Here is an 18,716-nt window from a genome sequence, read left to right as displayed (position 1 = left end):
GTATCTCTGTGCATTCAAATTGCCATCGATAAAATGCAATTGTGTTTGTTGTCCGTAGCTTATGCCATAACCCCACTGCCACAACGTTGACATCAGCAAACCACTTGCTCGGACAACACCATACACATGGCCTGCGGTTGTGAGGCCGGTTGGACGCACTTCCAAATTCTCTAAAATGACATTGGAAAGGGGGTTTGCTTTGCTTTCATACCAAGTCAGTTGTACAACTTAATTCCTTCAATTGAAATGTGTCTTCTGCATTTAACCCAACCCCTCTGAATCAGAGAGAGAGCTGCCTTAATCAACATCCACGGCACCTGGAGAACAGTGCCTTGCTCAGGGGCAGAACGACAGATTTTTACCTTGTCAGCTCGGGGATTTGATCCAGCAACCTTTCGGTTACTGGCCCAACGCTCTAACCACTAACCACCTGCCACCCCTCACAAGCAGATTTTAGAGTGGCCTTTTATTCTCCCCAACACAAGGTGCACCTGTGTAATGATCATATTGTTTAATCAGCTTCTTGATATGCCAAACCTGTCAGGTGGTTGGATTATCTTGGCAAAGGAGGAATGCTCACTAACAGGGATGTAAACAAATGTGTACATAAAACCTTGGAGAAATAAGCTTTTTGTGCATATGGAACATTTCTGGAATATTTTAGTTCAGCTCATGAAACATGGGACAAACACTTTACGTTGCATTTATTTTTCTTCGGTGTAGACTAGAATGAATGTAAAGAACCTGACAACATCTTCAGCTTGACCTTGGCCTCCTCCAGGAAATGCACTGTCCTCTCTCTTCCCCTTCAGTGGGTGAAATGTCTTGGTATAGCATCAAACTGGGATTGCAAGTCATTGCTGTGGCCCCCTGTGTTTTGCTAATCTCATTTAGCCCAGGAGATGGCGCTGTAAGCCTGTCTGATGGTACGGAGCAGATCTTTAGCGTGATGTGCCAGTACACAGTGTTGGGTAGGTTCACTTTCTAAATTGTAATCCGTTACTAGTTACCTGCCCAAAATTGTAATCAGTTATTTTGGGATTACCCAAACTCAGTAACATAATCAGATTACATTCAGTTACTTTTAGATGACTTTCCCCTTAAGAAGCATTAGAAGAAGACAAAAATATATATTTTACCAATTGAACAACATCTATTGCAGGATAAATCAATGTTAAAGTTTACATAGCTGGCCATATATGGATGTTAAATTTGACTTTATGGGTTGGTTACGTAGGCTTCTTCTAACCTATCACTTTCTACTACATATAATAATACGATTCAATTAGACTTTTTTTTATTTTTACTGTCAAGATATATCAGAATTCCAGTCATTCCAATAAATGTTATACCCCCTTGATCTTCAAGAATAGGACTTGGAAATATGGGAGTATAGATTAACCCCAAAACATTTCCTGAGCATATCCCCAAAACTAAGGGTTTATTAGCCAGCCCTACTCTGTTGTTTATGATGTTGTTGTCATGGAGGACTGATTGGGCTCATTGATTGGAGTATAAAATAAATGCTGTGCTCATGGAATGGCAGGCTTTGAGCACTACTGAAAAGGGCTATTTACATGTGAAAAATGAATGCCATATGCTGCATTTGCTATAGGCCTATTGTTGACCTTTTGTTGTTGACACTGTGATATCTTGATAATATGCAGCTGTTTAAAGGGCAAATCCACAGATGAAACAAAAACAAAACGGACACCCCGCCTCTGTTTTGGTAAAAAGCTGAGGGATGGGCCTGGAAAAATGTAACCACTCTCAGATTAATAGACAGAGCTATGGATGGAAGAACTGACCATCCATGATATCAACATTATTATTTTAACCATGTTATGAGGCTAAACATTGTTTGTTTACATTTACAATGTTTACAAACATTGGAGAAAAATCAAGTTTATATTTTAGGATCTCATGGAGTGTGACAGTTGACCTGAGCTCATGAGGCATAAGTTACATTCTTCAAGAATCAATGGATATACATTTATAAATCCAAAAATGGATGTAGCAACTACAGATTGCCCCTTTAAGTCAATCAAAAGTGTGCGAGTCTGAGCATGTGTCCATTAGGCCTATGGATTTTAGATTTTGTTTTACCCAGATGAATTAGATTGAGCAATAAAAGCCCCACTTTTCTCTTTTTATCCATATCACCGTGGAACACCCCACTGCTGTCATCCTGACCTCCAAGCGTTTATTCAAGTTGGATCATCTTTGGATCCCGACAGCAGTCGCACCATTGGAAGACAAAAGCTTGGACTGTAGCCTACAAAAGCCTATTTTTGCTCTTTTCCCTCGATCCATCAAACACATTTGGTGTGCCAGCATAGTGTTCTCTGACTTGTGGTCAGACTCGCTCAGGTGGAACAAACTTAAACTTGCGCCTTTTTTTAAATGCGGATTTGAATGTCATTGAGAAAACAGAGAAGTGTCAAAGATTTTGTTTTCGTAAACATCCCTTCTGAATTTAAAAGTAATCCTCAATTATCATCTAGTTTTTCAAAGGTATCTGTAATCTGATTACAATATTCTAACTGGTAATGGATTACAGTTACCATTTTTATTTATGATTAGTTACTCCCCAACCCTGCATGTACAATACAGAAGGATTGTCTATGTTATATATATATATATTTTTTAAAGGCTTATATTAAAATGGAATTCAGATGTTGGTAAATGTAGTTGTGGTGAAAACAGTGCCGACGAAATACATCAGTGTCCCCTGTGACTATCCCTGCCCTCTACTTTCTCCTCTGAGCGTCCGACCATCTGTCTGTCTCCTTGGAGGGGGTGGTTGGTGCAGAGACGACAGTGTCTGTATGACTCACAGGGAGGGAGGGAGAGGTGGCAGTATGACTGTCACTCTCACTGTGGTGCCTGAGAGACTTCAAAACAGTCGCACCGGGTCTCCGTGGTTGCATTCTAAAGCACTGTGGAATTGGACCAAAGCAGACCGTAGTAAGAAATGCATGCCTGAATAAAAATGGTGGTGTTTATCAGTAAAAAAATATGTGTGCATCGCTGCTGTGTGCCTGTGTGCATGAGAGAGCAGATATTGATATCCGAGTGGGGTAATTTATTCCAGAGATGCACGCATCATCATCATCATCACCATTAGACCGGTCAACGTGTGTTTGTACAGTATATATGTACGTATGTGGCACCCCCCTGTGGGGCAGTAGTGGGAATCATTCATGTAGAGACGCTAGGTAGTGCGTTCCACCCAGCTCGCCTGGCGCTCCCTGTAGGTAAGTGGAGTTCACACTGTAGGACCAATAGAACACACAAGTGAGTGTGCTGCTCCGCCCACTCGACACATTTTATGTACGTTCCATTGGTCCCCTGGTGGAAACTCCGCCCACCGGGCCAGCTACTTCCTGCAGGTAATAGAGAAGAGAACATGACGAATCAACAGGTTATCAAGCTCAATAAGTAAATACATACTGTTCACACACACAGACACACACTCACAGTAGTGATATAGAGCAGCGTGGATTGTTATTACAGTGTAACAGCCATTTTGTTCATCTCTCTTAGACACAAGGTGCTCATTTGCAGCCCATCACAGTGACGGTGCATTGGATTACCTTGGGGTCACAGCAGGTCGAATGATTGCAGGGTCGTAAGTGAATAAAATCAATATACTGAATGTCTTAGTTACTGGAAAATCTGCTGTTACAAAACCATATTAGTGCATTGGAAGACTGAGCTCATATTGATATTCAATGCAGACCTTCTTCCTCACTGTCTAGTCTGACACTCTGCGACAAGAAGAATGGATTTCGTCATCATGTATTAGCCTGGTTGCTCATTGATGACAGGTGTAGTGTTTAATCCAATTCCAGCCCATAAACTGACATCTCAAGGTGATGCTCTGATAATTCAGCAGGATCAGACAGTGACTTTAGAGTGCAGCTGCTGAGCTGATGCAGAATACACTGGAAGGAAGGGGTCAGTAGTCAATGTCAGCATCCCTTCCCTTTTTCAGCACCCCTCTATCTCTCTCTGTGACGTCAGAGTGCTGCATGTCTCCACCCCAGCACCCTCTCCACTCTCCATCTATCCCCCGCCCCCTTTCCTCTGTTCTCTAGCCCAACCCCTTTCTACCCACCTGACCTGCTGAAATCCAATTAGAATTACCGGGACAAAGCCTTGGCCGCACAGACGCGCTGTGCTTACCAAGCACAAACTGCAGTCTCACTCTCTCCTTCTCCCACTCTCTTTTCCTCTCTCTTCCCTCCTCTCTGTCCCTCTGCATCTTTTCCATCCCTCTCTTTCAAAATATTCACTCTTTCTCTCACTCCTTTTTGTCTTTGTCTGTCTTTCGCTCTCTCCCTTCCCTCTTGCTAGTCTAACTTGTGCAGCGAGTCTCTATCTCCTCTCTTTCTCTCTCTCTCTCTCTTGCTCTCTCTCTCTCCACCCTGCGCTGCCTCCCTCTCTCCCTCCCTCCTAGCAGCACACAGTCCTCTCCTGCGTGGGAAACATGTCAGCCATTCTGGACCTGGACCAGATCGCATGCTCTGGGAATGCAGTGGTGAGTGCGTCTAACTGACACACCTCGCTGGGTTTAGATTCAGGGTGCTGAGCCCCTGGCTCTCTGTGAGGGGCTGGACCGGGCAGGACTCTCTGGCTGGTTGGCAGCACACCTGCCTGTCTGCCTAACTGCCTCCCCAGACAGACGGCTAAGCAGCTGAGACGTTTCAGTGTGCAGAGGGGCATTTGCGTGGGCGGACGTTTGTCTGCAGGAGAACACTAGATTTGTCTTGTTTGCGTGCACTTACTGTTGAGACTGTGTGTGTATTCGTTTGCGGTGAAGTGCGTGTTTGTGTGTGTGTGTGTGTGTGTGTGTGTGTGTTGTCAACATAGACTTATGAATGTGTTCTTGTGTGTTGGTACATTTTAATGTGATGGCATGAAATATGCATGTGTATAAGTGTTCAGGAGTCTCAGCATACAGCATGGTAGGCGGAAGGGTATGCGTATGTACCTGTCTGTGTGTGCACGTCTCTGGATGTACTGCATTTCTGTGTCTGTGTTTGCCAGATCGTGAAGAGAAAATAGCAGTTTTCTCTGTACATATCAGTGGTGACCGAGACCAGCTAGACAGGCCTTGTGATCCATGTGTGTGAACTGCAACAGTCTGGCAGGGACCAGGAGCTGATATTTCACCCACATAACAACGACAGATTTGTTGAAGTCTGAAAGATATCACACGAGGACCTTTCACAGGCTAAATGTTTTTTTTCAACCCCAAGACATAGACAGGTGTGTGTGTATCCTCTCCTCCCTCACCCTCTCTATCATCTCCTCCTCCTCCCTCACCCTCTCTATCATCTCCTCCTCCTCCCTCACCCTCTCTATCCTCTCCTCCTCCTCCCTCACTCTCTCTATCCTCTCCTCCTCCCCCCTCACCTTCTCTCTCCTCCTCCTCCCTCACCTTCTCTATCCTCTCCTCCTCCCTCACCCTCTCTATCCTCTCCTCCTCCCTCACCCTCTCTATCCTCTCCTCCTCCCTCACCCTCTCTATCCTCTCCTCCTCCCTCACCCTCTCTATCCTCTCCTCCCTCACCCTCTCTATCCTCTCCTCCTCCCTCACCCTCTCTATCCTCCTCCTCCCTCACCCTCTCTATCCTCTCCTCCTCCTCCTTCACCCTCTCTATCCTCTCCTCCTCCTCCTTCACCCTCTCTATCCTCTCCTCCTCCTCCTTCACCCTCTCTATCCTCTCCTCCTCCTCCCTCACCTTCTCTATCCTCTCCTCCTCCTCCCTCACCTTCTCTATCCTCTCCTCCTCCTCCCTCACCCTCTCTATCCTCTCCTCCCTCACCCTCTCTATCCTCTCCTCCTCCTCCTTCACCCTCTCTATCCTCTCCTCCTCCTTCCTCACCCTCTCTATCCTCTCCTTGTTCTCTCTTTTCCTTCTCTGTGTGACTTTGTTTCCATCTTTGGCAGATTCCTCTGGGTGTCTCTGCAGGGCACCTCTCTGTCCTTAGGCCTCCATTTGTTATAGATCATTATCAGCCGTCTTTGACGATTCACAAATCCAAACCCCACATTAACATTCTCCTCCACATTCTATGAATTTGGTCTAAACCCACATTAAAGAAGCATAGTTTCACTTTGGTAAAGGATAAAAGGGGTGCAGCCATTGCAGTGCTCACTCCTCTCAGCCCTCCCTCTTCAGGCCAGCAGCCCCGCCCCAGTTCTGTTTGCGTCTGAGGCTCAACTGCGGTGTGTGTGTGCGCGTGTGTAAAGAGAGAAAGATGAAGGAAAACAGACCGCATGCATGGCTTACTCCTACATCAATACAACCCAAAGACAAGGCTCTAAGCTAGAGGACTGGATCTGGGGCCTTGTTCAGATCATGGTGTTTATGATAAACCATTTTCTTCCTCTATGCCAAGAAAGCCACTCCCTTGTGTTTGTTTTTCATCATTGGGTCTCCTCTCCTCTGTCATCCTTTTATCCATCTTTAATCGCTCTTTCATGCTCAACTTATCTTCTCTCTTCTGTTCTATCATTCTGCCTCTTCTTGTTCTCACTCCATCAGCAGCCTCAGATTGTGTGTGTGTTTGTGCTCCATTTATTTGAACAATCGCTTTTATCTCACTCACGGTGTCCTTGTTGCTGTCCTTCTCTCAACCTGAAACACTCTCCTTTTGCAGCAACACAGATGGGAGTGTTTCATTGTTAATAACAACAGGTCGTGCAGCAACACAGAAGGGAGTGTTTCATTGTTAATAACAACGGGTCGTGCAGCAACACAGAAGGGAGTGTTTCATTGTTAATAACAATGGGTCGTGCAGCAACACAGAAGGGAGTGTTTCATTGTTAATAACAACAGGTCGTGCAGCAACACAGAAGGGAGTGTTTCATTGTTAATAACAACAGGTCGTGCAGCAACACAGAAGGGAGTGTTTCATTGTTAATAACAACGGGTCGTGCAGCAACACAGAAGGGAGTGTTTCATTGTTAATAACAATGGGTCGTGCAGCAACACAGAAGGGAGTGTTTCATTGTTAATAACAACGGGTCGTGCAGCAACACAGAAGGGAGTGTTTCATTGTTAATAACAACAGGTCGTGCAGCAACACAGAAGGGAGTGTTTCATTGTTAATAACAACAGGTCGTGCAGCAACACAGAAGGGAGTGTTTCTGTTCTGTGTTTGTCTTTGTCTCCACTCTGTGGGCGCCTGGCTGTTGATTAATGCATGTACCTGCCTCCGTGCATTTAAATGAAGTCTTAATCTGACTATAGTGAACTTTAAAGCATTGAAATGGCTGGTATGTTTGGTTGAGATCTTAGACAGGGATACCACTGCCTTGTCCTTGACCGGTAGGTTGAACCTTCACTTCCTCCAGAGGAACTTTGAATTCCACCCTTCTCATTTCTTAAATGTTCAAATGGTTCCTGCTGCAGTGTTCCCAGCCCTGCATCTGAGCAGAGGAGGCTCCTTTCGCTCTCTCTTAATTATTGCATGACCAGTGCGCCCTGAGACTAGGCAAGCTCTGTGACCACCACGACCTCATGCTCCTATACACACTCGCTCACACTCATACACTAACATGCTCAGATACCCAGTCCCAAGTCATGCCGTCCTTGTATGGTGTGTGACGTCAGCAGATACTGCTGTCACGAATTTAGAGAGGTACAGGATCGGTCTTTAGAAAGTGTGGAGGCACACCAGGGAATGACGCTGTTATGTCCTTGGTGTATTGCATCACTTCCTGTTTCAAGTCATGATATGTGATGAAGCTCAGAAAGATGGCAGTTTATTGCTGTCATATTTTTGGGCCTAATTTGCCTTGGTCAACCAGATTATTATCTGACTCGGTTACACTGAAAACCTTAATGCACAGACTTGGAATCCTAAAAAATAATTCAGCATTTTATAGATGGCTCTAGTCTCTGTCTCTGTGTAATTGTAGGGTTCAGTCTCTTGTTAAGAAAGGAAGCTATTTAGTGCAGAGAGAGGCATGGAGAAAAATGAAGGCAGTTTGAGTCTGAATTTGAATAGTCCTCCCTTCAGTGGCAGCTTTCAATGGAGGCGATGACTCTGGATTTTTGCACCGTAATACTTTGGGGTGGAGTGCATTTTAAAATCTCCAAGAGAACCATCTGATCCTCTGCCCAGTGCACACTCTCTGCTCCTCCTCGTCCCATCTGAGGGCTCTGGAAAGGAGACAGGAAGCTGTATAGTCTGTATGCATTCAATCATAAGGACTCACTCAGTATTGGGGGTGTCAATTTGTTTGGCTTTTTATGTCATTCTCATATCTGAAGAATGATGTAGTAAGCTGTAATTAGGATATGAATCCATAAATGTCCACATCCAACCCACTCCAGATCCCCCTACACAGACCCTGAGGCACTTGTTGTAGATTGAAAAAGATTAGATAAGAAAAAAACTCAAGGGCCTAGGAGTCCGTTTGGAATTGGGCATATGTCGGTCTGGCCCCTCCCTATGTCGGTGGCTCCCTCCCTACCTCCGTACTGTTCAGATCTGTCTACCAACGCCTTGACCTGTCTGTTTTCCTCTCTGATTGGCTGCAGGAGCATGATATTGAGACTCAGCATGGCGTGCTCCATGTGACCATGAGGGGCGTTCCCAAGGGCAACCGGCCAGTAATCCTCACCTACCATGACATCGGCCTCAATCGTGAGTGTGCAGATTAACCGTAATACTATTATCTAAGACAGTGTGTTTATAACCATGTAACATATCTTCTATAAGTATTACTTGTAAGTTTATGCCATGGATTTGTGTTTCATGTATGATAGGTTTGTGCCATTCTTGTGTATCTTATTTCTAGGTTTACTTAAGCAATAAGGCACGTGGGGGTGTGGTATATGGCCAATATACCACGGCTAAGAGCTGTTCTTAGGCATGACGCATCAGGGAATGCCTGAACACAGCCCTTAGCCGTGGTATATTGGCAAATATCACAAACCCCAGAGGTGCCTTATTGCTATTATAAACTGGTTACCAACGTAATTAAAGATGTAAAAATAAATGTTTTGTCGTACCCATGGTATATGGTCTGATGTACCACAGCTATCAGCCAATCAGCATTCAGGGCTCGAACCACCCAGATTCTAATTCTCCATATCTAATGAATGGGTTTGCATTACTATCCTTTTGGTCCCCCTCTCTGTGCAGATAAGTCATGCTTCAACACGCTGTTTAACTTTGAGGACATGCTGGAGATCACGCAGCACTTTGCTGTGGTCCACGTGGACGCCCCCGGACAGCAGGAGGCGGCAGCACCCTTCCCCACCGGGTACCAGTACCCGACCATGGACGAACTGTCTGAGATGCTGCCCTCGGTTATGACTCAGCTCAAGTGAGTGACATGGACATTGATCACTTGGCTTGTTCAGGTTGTGATGGATAAACCAGTGGAAGTTGGTGTTGCTGAGAGTGTGATGTATTTCCTGATGTCCACAGGGTGAACAGTGTGATTGGGATTGGCGTGGGAGCAGGAGCCTACATCCTATCCCGGTTTGCAGTAAGTCTACTTAACACTTGCCAACAGCTCTCTCATCCAATGTCTATTCTCTTTTTCCCCGAAATCACCTGTCTCGCTCAGTTCATCTCTGTGTGGACTATTACAGCTTCCTCTAAAGTCTGAACACCCAACTCACACAGCAGCGTTTCACCAGTCCTCTTAAACCGTGCCATTCCGAGGGGGGGGGGGGGGGGGGGGTGAATCACCTTGCTATTCACTCGCCATCTCTCTTGTGTTCTTTTTCTTTCTGAGAGAGAGAAAATATATAGTCTGGAGGATTTAGGAATCACAGTGTTTGATGTTTCTCTGGGGGTCTGCTCAACATTTATTTTCAAATTCCACCAGTTAGGGGTTGGAGTGAAATGGAAACAAGGTAGCTAGATTGGTAACAACTGTCGTTGCATTTGATGTTAACATGTAGTTTCGGGTAACCAGCATCTCAGCCGCCTCTGTTGATACATCTGGCCTTTCTTGAAAATGACAAATGTTTGTAGCATTCTGAATGCAGTTTGGACGCCAATCACCACATCTCCCTGAGATGTTCATCATCATCTTCATTCCTTTCTTACTATACTAAGTATGAAGACTGGAATGATGCTATGCTGCTTCACCTCGTGTTGGGGGGCTGATATGTTGTTCCTCTCGCCTGCAGCTGAACAACCCTGCTCTGGTAGAGGGCCTGGTTCTGATCAACGTGGATCCGTGTGCCGAGGGATGGATCGACTGGGCTGCCTCCAAGGTCAGTAGTCCTCAAACCAATCACCCGTATTTACAGACCAAGACATAGATCATTTGATCTCCTAGAAGTGACCATATTACCGTCACACCGGCAGTCATGAGTCATGACGACAATAAAATTCCATGTGACCATTTAAAAAATATATATATACATTTATTTAACCTTTATTTAGCTAGGCAAGTCAGTTAAGAATAAATTATTATTTTACAATGACTGCCTACCCCGGCCAAACCCTCCCCTAACCCGGACGACGCTGGGCCAATTGTGCGCCACCCGATGGGACTCCCGAGCCAGTTGTGATACAGCCCGGGATCGAACCAGGGTCTTTAGTGACGCCTCTAGCACTGAGATGCAGTGCCTTAGACCGCAGTGCCACTCGAGAGCCCCCCAGTTCTCTTGAGATAATCTCCTTTTATGCACTCTGGACATGTTTTGGTAGTACCCAACTCGCTAACGACCATCAGGTTGAAAATCACATCAGCCACTTATCATCAAAACAGTATCATGCTTTTAAAACTCACCTTACTGATCAATTTGAAGAAAGAAGTTCAACGGCAGGTTGAAACTAAGTGGAAAACATGGTTGTTGTGGATGTTGTTTCAAAGCCTTATGCAACTAAATGGACAGTGCTTTCTAAGGTGATTCCTTCAAATAGTAAAGCTTATGCATACTCATAGGCTAATGAGCCCTAGCCTGAAAAAATAAATACATTTAATAAAAATGATGATTGTGCCATTATACAATACACAGCGTATCACATATTACCCATGGCAGAAAAACATAAATGCTCTAGCCTCTACTCCAAAATTAAACAAATTTGAGTAATCGCCTTTGAGTGTAGACTGTATTATTATTATTCATACTGGATGGACTGGTTACCTTATGCTATGCTCCAAAATTTCTATACACTAGTCTGGGAGAGAACGTATAGCCCTAGTCGATCCTGTTGGTTCATTGATTTGTGCAGGGCGGCTAACAGTTAGTCTACAATTATAGTGAATTTGTATTTGATTTTGAATAGCCTAGTAATAGTTTTTTTTTTCAGAATTAATTGGGTGAAATATGTTTCGTTGCGAAAACATGTTATTGTTGATTTTCCATAACAGATTTCACTTGGTTTCCGAAATTAAGCACTTGGTAGGTGCAGGAACAGGGTTGGAGAGCCCATGGCATTCAGAATTTAGGCGGAATATCACCTGTCGCGCAGTGAGAGCATTCTTCTCAAACAGTAGTTGATGCATGGAGTGAAATACAGTGCCTTGCGAAAGTATTCGGCCCCCTTGAACTTTGCGACCTTTTGCCACATTTCAGGCTTCAAACATAAAGATATAAAACTGTATTTTTTTGTGAAGAATCAACAACAAGTGGGACACAATCATGAAGTGGAACAACATTTATTGGATATTTCAAACTTTTTTAACAAATCAAAAACTGAAAAATTGGGCGTGCAAAATTATTCAGCCCCTTTACTTTCAGTGCAGCAAACTCTCTCCAGAAGTTCAGTGAGGATCTCTGAATGATCCAATGTTGACCTAAATGACTAATGATGATAAATACAATCCACCTGTGTGTAATCAAGTCTCCGTATAAATGCACCTGCACTGTGATAGTCTCAGAGGTCCGTTAAAAGCGCAGAGAGCATCATGAAGAACAAGGAACACACCAGGCAGGTCCGAGATACTGTTGTGAAGAAGTTTAAAGCCGGATTTGGATACAAAAAGATTTCCCAAGCTTTAAACATCCCAAGGAGCACTGTGCAAGCGATAATATTGAAATGGAAGGAGTATCAGACCACTGCAAATCTACCAAGACCTGGCCGTCCCTCTAAACTTTCAGCTCATCCAAGGAGAAGACTGATCAGAGATGCAGCCAAGAGGCCCATGATCACTCTGGATGAACTGCAGAGATCTACAGCTGAGGTGGGAGACTCTGTCCATAGGACAACAATCAGTCGTATATTGCACAAATCTGGCCTTTATGGCAGAGTGGCAAGAAGAAAGCCATTTCTTAAAGATATCCATAAAAAGTGTCGTTTAAAGTTTGCCACAAGCCACCTGGGAGACACACCAAACATGTGGAAGAAGGTGCTCTGGTCAGATGAAACCAAAATTGAACTTTTTGGCAACAATGCAAAACGTTATGTTTGGCGTAAAAGCAACACAGCTGAACACACCATCCCCACTGTCAAACATGGTGGTGGCAGCATCATGGTTTGGGCCTGCTTTTCTTCAGCAGGGACAGGGAAGATGGTTAAAATTGATGGGAAGATGGATGGAGCCAAATACAGGACCATTCTGGAAGAAAACCTGATGGAGTCTGCTAAAGACCTGAGACTGGGACGGAGATTTGTCTTCCAACAAGACAATGATCCAAAACATAAAGCAAAATCTACAATGGAATGGTTCAAAAATAAACATATCCAGGTGGCCAATATCCAGGTGGCCAAGTCAAAGTCCAGACCTGAATCCAATCGAGAATCTGTGGAAAGAACTGAAAACTGCTGTTCACAAATGCTCTCCATCCAACCTCACTGAGCTCGAGCTGTTTTGCAAGGAGGAATGGGAAAAAATGTCAGTCTCTCGATGTGCAAAACTGATAGAGACATACCCCAAGCGACTTACAGCTGTAATCGCAGCAAAAGGTGGCGCTACAAAGTATTAACTTTAACCTTTCTGATCTCCCCATCCCGGATCCGGGATCGTGAATACAGACTCAAGCTCATTACCATAACGCAACGTTAACTATTCATGAAAATCGCAAATGAAATGAAATAAATATGCCATCTCTCAAGCTTAGCCTTTTGTAAACAACACTGTCATCTCAGATTTTCAAAATATGCTTCTCAACCATAGGAAAACAATCATTTGTGTAAAAGTAGCTAGCTAGCGTAGCATTTAGCGTTAGCATTAGCGTTAGCATCCAGCACGCAACATTTCAACAAAAACATAAAACCCTTCAAATAAAATAATTTACCTTTGAAGAACTTCGGATGTTTTCAATGAGGAGACTCTCAGTTAGATAGCAAATGCTCAGTTTTTCCAAAAAGATTCTTTGTGTATTAGAAATAGCTCTGTTTTGTACATCACATTTGGCTACTAAAAAAACCCAAAAATTCAGTCCTCAAAACGCGAACTTTTTTCCAAATTAACTCCATAATATCGACTGAAAACATGGCAAACTTTGTTTAGAATCAATCCTCAAGGTGTTTTTCACATATCTCTTCGATGATATATCGTTCGTGGAAGCATGGTTTCTCCTCTCAATCAAATGGAAAAATACTTGCACCTGGCTTTGCGCACCAGTTTCGACGCAGGACACCAGGCGGACACTTGGAAAATGTAGTCTCTTATGGTCAATCTTCCAATGATATGCCTACAAATACGTCACAATGCTGCCGACATCTTGGGGAAACGGCAGAAGGTCTAAGCTTATTCCTGTCGCATTCACAGCCATATAAGGAGACATTAGAAAACAGAGCTTCAGAAATTCTGCTCATTTCCTGTTTGACGTTTCATCTTGGTTTCGCCTGTAGAATGAGTTCTGGGGCACTTACAGACAAAATCTTTGCAGATTCTGAAACTTCTGAAGCATCTTTTCATGACAAAATATCGCGCTTAAAACGGGAACGTTTTTTATCCAAAAATGAAATAGCGCCCCTAGAGATGCAATTAAGGGGGCTGAATAATTTTGCACGCCCAATTTTTCAGTTTTTGATTTGTTAAAAAAGTTTGAAATATCCAATAAATGTCGTTCCACTTCATGATTGTGTCCCACTTGTTGTTGATTCTTCACAAAAAAATACAGTTTTATATCTTTATGTTTGAAGCCTGAAATGTGGCAAAAGGTCGCAAAGTTCAAGGGGGCCGAATACTTTCGCAAGGCACTGTAAGTGTATTTATTTCTCAGCTGCTCATATTAAGCACAGCTCCGCTATAAAATAGAAGTAGCCTATCCGGAATCATTGAAAACAGACCTCCGGGAAAGCGCACAGCCTTCATTCGCTATTCGAGTGCATACAGATTACACATTTTTTGATGGGTGAAAATATGATCACTTGATGAGAGAACAGCAGTGCAGCCTGAGGCAAGGAACTTGACTTTCTCAAATCATCAAAGCCTATAGTCGCATCATGCATCCCATATATGTTTTGATTTCTAAGACATTCTAAGGTTTGTATCATTCACAACTAAAGTTGCCACATAGCTCTAAATCTAGCAAATAGGGCCTGTTTCAAATGATCACTTTTGCGCTCAACAAAGCAACTTCGCTCTAGAATGGGAAAAATATCCTTTCTATTTAAGTTAAATTATATACTTCTTACTATAAAATCATACAAATATATGATTTGGCATCAAATCAAATACACATATTTAGCAGGGTGGAGCAAAATGCTTGTGTTCCTAGCTCCAACAGCGTAGTAGTATCTAACAATAATGCACAACAATACACACAAATCTAAAGTAAAAGAATGAAATTAAGAAATGTTTAAATATTAGGACGAGCAATGTTGGAGTGGCATTGACTAAAATACAGTAGAATAGAATACAGTATATACATATGAAATAAGTAAAGCAGTATGTAAACATTAAAGTGACTAGTGTTCCATTATTAAAGTAACCAGTGATTCCATGTCTATGTATATGGAGCAGCAGCCTCTAAGGTGCAGAGTTGAGTAACCGGGTGGTAGCCAGCTAGTGATGGCTATTTAACAGTCTGATGGCCTTGAGATATAAGCTGTTTTCCAGTCTCTCTGTCCCAGCTTTGATGCACCTGTACTGACCTTGCCTTCTGGATGGTAGTGGGGTGAACAGGCAGTGGCTCGGGTGGTTGTTGTCCTTGATGATCTTTTTGGCCTTCCTGTGACATCGGGTGCTGAAGGTGTCCTGGAGGGCAGACAGTTTGCCCCCGGTGGTGCGTTGTGCAGACTGCACCACCCTCTGGAGAGCCCTGCGGTTGCGGGGCACAGCCTGACAGGATGCTCTCAATTGTGCATCTGTAAAAGTCTGTGAGGGTCTTAGGGGCCAAGCCAAATTTCTTCATCCTACTGAGGTTGAAGAGGCGCTGTTGCGCCTTCTTCCCCACACTGTCTGTGTGGGTGGACCATTTCAGATGGTCAGTCATTTTTATTTATTTTTTACCTTTATTTAACCAGGCAAGTCAGTTAAGAACAAATTCTTATTTCAATGACAGCCTAGGAACAGTGGGTTAACTGCCTTGCAACCTTCCGGTTACTAGTCCAATGCTCTAACCACTAGGCTACCCTGCCGCCCCAGAAAATGTGTATGCCGAGGAACTTGACGCTTTTCACCTTCTCCACTGCGGTCCCATCGATGTGGATTGGAGCGTGCTTCATTTTGTTGACATTGATGGAGAGGTTATTTTCCTGGGACCACGTCGCCAGGGCCCTCACCTCATCACTGTAGGCTGCCTCGTCATTGTTGGTAATCAGGCCTACTACTGTTGTGTCAACTGCAAACTTATGATTGAGTTGGAGACCTGCGTTGCCTCGCACTCATGGGTGAACCTGGAGTACAGGAGGGGGTTGAGCACGCACCCTTGGGGGGCCCCAGTGTTGAGGATCAGCGAAGTGGAGATGTTTTTTCCTACCTTCATCACCTGGGGGCGGCCCGTCAGAAAGTCCAGGACCCAATTGCACATGGCGGGGTTGAGACCCAGGGCCTCAAGCTTAATGATTAGCTTGGAGGGTACTATGGTGTTGAAGGCTGAGCTGTATTCAATGAACAGCATTCTTACATTGGTATTCCTCTTGTACAGATGGAATAGGCCAATGTGCAGTGCGATGGCGTTTGCACTGTCTCTGGGTCTATTGGGGCAGTATGCAATTTGAAGTGGCTCTAGGGTGTCAGGTAAGGTAGAGCTGATATGATCCTTAACTAGCCTCTGAAAGCACTTCATGATGACAAGTGAGTGCTACGGGTGATAGTCATTGAGTTCAGTTACCATTGCTTTCTTGGGTACAGTAACAAAGTTAAATCAAATCAAACTTTAGTTGTCACCTGCGCCAAATACAACAGGTATACCTTACCGTGAAATGCTTACTTACAAGCCCTTAACCAACAGTGCAGTTCAAGAAATATTTACCAAATAAACTAAAGTAAAAAATTATTAAAATCAACGCAATAACAATAACGAGGCTATATACAGGGGGTACCGATACCGAGTCAATGTGCGGGGGTGCAGGTTAGTCGAGGTAATTTGTACATGTAGGTAGGGGTGAAGTGACTATGCATAGATAAGTAGCAGCAGTGTAAAAAACAAATGGGGGGGGTTACATTTTATTAATTGTTCAGCAGTCATATGGCTTGGGGGTAGAAGCTGTTAAGGAGCCTTTTGGTCCCACACTTGCCGTGCGGTGGAAGGGAGAACAGTCTATGACTTGGGTGACTGGATCTTTAACAATTTTTTGACACCGCCTAGTATATAGGTCCTGGATGTCAGGAAGCTTGGCCCCAGTGATGTACTTGGCTGTACGCACTACCCTCTGTAGTGCCTTACGGTCGGATGCTGAGCAGTTGCCATACCAGGCAGTGATGCAACCAGCCAGGATGCTCTCAATGGTGCAGCTGTAGAACTTTTTGAGGATCTGGCGACCCATGCCAAATCTTTTCAGTCTCCTGAGGGGGGAAGGGTGTTATTGTGCCCTCTTCACAACTGTCTTGGTATGTTTGGACCATGATAGTTTGTTGGTGATGTGGACACAAAGGAACTTGAAACTCGACTACAGCCCCGTCAATGTTAATGCCTGTTCGGCCCGCCTTTTCCTGTAGTCCACAATCAGCTCCTTTGTCTTACTCACATTGAGTGAGAAGTTGTTGTCCTGGCACCACACTGCCAAATCTCTAACCTCCTCCCTATAATCTGTCTCATCATTGTCGGTGATCAGGCCTACCACTGTTGTGTCGTCAGAAAACTTAATGATGGTGTTGGATCCATGCAGTCGTGGGTGAACAGGTAGTACAAGTAGTACATGCTAAATGTTTATGTTAATTAACGGTTCATTACCGTGAGACCGGCAGACTTTTTTTCATGACAATAACCGTCTGACAAAATGTCTTGACTGCCACAGTCCTAGCTATGTATTACTTAGACCTTGTCCTGTTTTTTTTCTCTTCAGCTCTCTGGATGGACCAGTAACATCGTGGACACAGTGATGGCTCACCACTTCAGCACTGTGAGTATGATGGGTTGGCACCTGCCCATCTTTGAGTTCCGTTTACCTTTGATAATATTCAAAAAACTAACCTGGTTTGAAACATTTTTATATAAAAGTGATCGAAGATGACATCATGATACCATCCACACACATAGCCATACTGATGCCTTGTGTGTTCCTCTAGGATGAGCTAACAGACAACCAAGAGCTGATCCAGACCTACCGCCTTCACATCGCCCAGGACATCAATCAGGACAACCTGGCCCTCTTCTGTGCCTCCTACAACGGGTACGCTAGGCAGGAGTGGAGATGGGGCAGGGATCCACTCCTGCCCAAGGTACTCGCTGACTTTACTACTGACTTACTAAGTGTGGCTTTAACCTTTTTTTTTCTCTTTTTTTCAGTCGTCGGGATCTGGAAATCGAGAGGCCAGTCATTGGTCTGAATGAGGAGACAGTGAACACACTGACGTGAGTTTGAAAGTTTGGACTGACGTGTTTTCAACAGTATGCTCAAGCGGACCTGTTGTAACTCACAGCGCTTATGGAAACTACTCTCTTCCCCCCCAGGTGCCCTTCTCTGTTGGTGGTTGGAGACACATCTCCTGCAGTGGAGGCAGTGGTGAGTTAGTTAAAGGTGGTTGTTGTTTAGCTTCTGACTATGGATCGTTCGCTTCTACATGCTTGTGTGTATATATAGTAGGATGATGGAACTAAATGTTGAAAATCAGTTCCTTTATGAGATTAAGTTTTGTCCACTAACACTCTTTAACCTTGTTTCAGGTGGAGTGCAATTCCAGGTTAAATCCAACGAAGACTACACTGTTTAAGGTGAGGTGAAGCAGGACATCCTGTGTGTGTCATGCATAGAAATTTGATGCTAAGCTATTGCATGTGTAGTGACTCAAAGGTTCTCTCTCTCTCTGTAGATGGCTGATTGTGGAGGCTTGCCTCAGGTTGTGCAGGTGAGGTTTGAGCTTCTGAAATGCTGTTATTATATCCTTGTGTGTGTTTTTTATGTCATTTTTTATTTACATTGATAACTAACTTACTGTCGTCTCCTCAATAGCCTGGGAAACTGGCAGAGGCCTTCAAGTACTTTGTTCAGGGTATGGGTTATAGTAAGTACACAACTCTTACTTTTCTTTATAAATGTGTGATTTAAATAACCACTCCTTTCTAGCATACTTAAAAAATAAATAATGTCTCTGGCCACTGGTAACTGTTTGCTTACCTTGGAATTTGACTCTTGAGTATTGATTATCCACTAACAAGCTGTTGTACGTC

General features: G+C 44.0%; 1 protein-coding gene across 6 annotated transcripts in view; it reads left to right on the top strand.

Annotated features, from left to right (window-relative positions):
* LOC139413375 (protein NDRG3-like) overlaps positions 1-18,716 on the top strand; it is a 63,554-nt gene that overhangs the window by 41,143 nt on the left and 3,695 nt on the right. For 3 of the 6 annotated variants that reach the window (XM_071160667.1, XM_071160670.1, XM_071160666.1), the window contains exons 4-14: positions 8,562-8,667; positions 9,169-9,352; positions 9,457-9,517; positions 10,170-10,256; positions 17,392-17,448; positions 17,615-17,718; positions 17,835-17,900; positions 18,000-18,051; positions 18,213-18,260; positions 18,359-18,394; positions 18,499-18,550. In XM_071160667.1, coding sequence (XP_071016768.1) covers positions 8,562-8,667; positions 9,169-9,352; positions 9,457-9,517; positions 10,170-10,256; positions 17,392-17,448; positions 17,615-17,718; positions 17,835-17,900; positions 18,000-18,051; positions 18,213-18,260; positions 18,359-18,394; positions 18,499-18,550 — 853 coding nt within the window. Of the gene's footprint in view, positions 1-4,137; positions 4,544-8,561; positions 8,668-9,168; positions 9,353-9,456; positions 9,518-10,169; positions 10,257-17,391; positions 17,449-17,614; positions 17,719-17,834; positions 17,901-17,999; positions 18,052-18,212; positions 18,261-18,358; positions 18,395-18,498; positions 18,551-18,716 lie in introns of those variants that run through there. The other 3 variants (XM_071160669.1, XM_071160671.1, XM_071160668.1) reach the window with 3 other exon arrangements.

Source organism: Oncorhynchus clarkii, chromosome 7 (genome assembly GCF_045791955.1).
Source record: "Oncorhynchus clarkii lewisi isolate Uvic-CL-2024 chromosome 7, UVic_Ocla_1.0, whole genome shotgun sequence".
Lineage (NCBI taxonomy): Eukaryota > Metazoa > Chordata > Actinopteri > Salmoniformes > Salmonidae > Oncorhynchus > Oncorhynchus clarkii.
The sequence above is the reverse complement of the archived record's forward strand: the minus strand, read 5'-3'. Positions and strand labels throughout refer to the sequence as shown.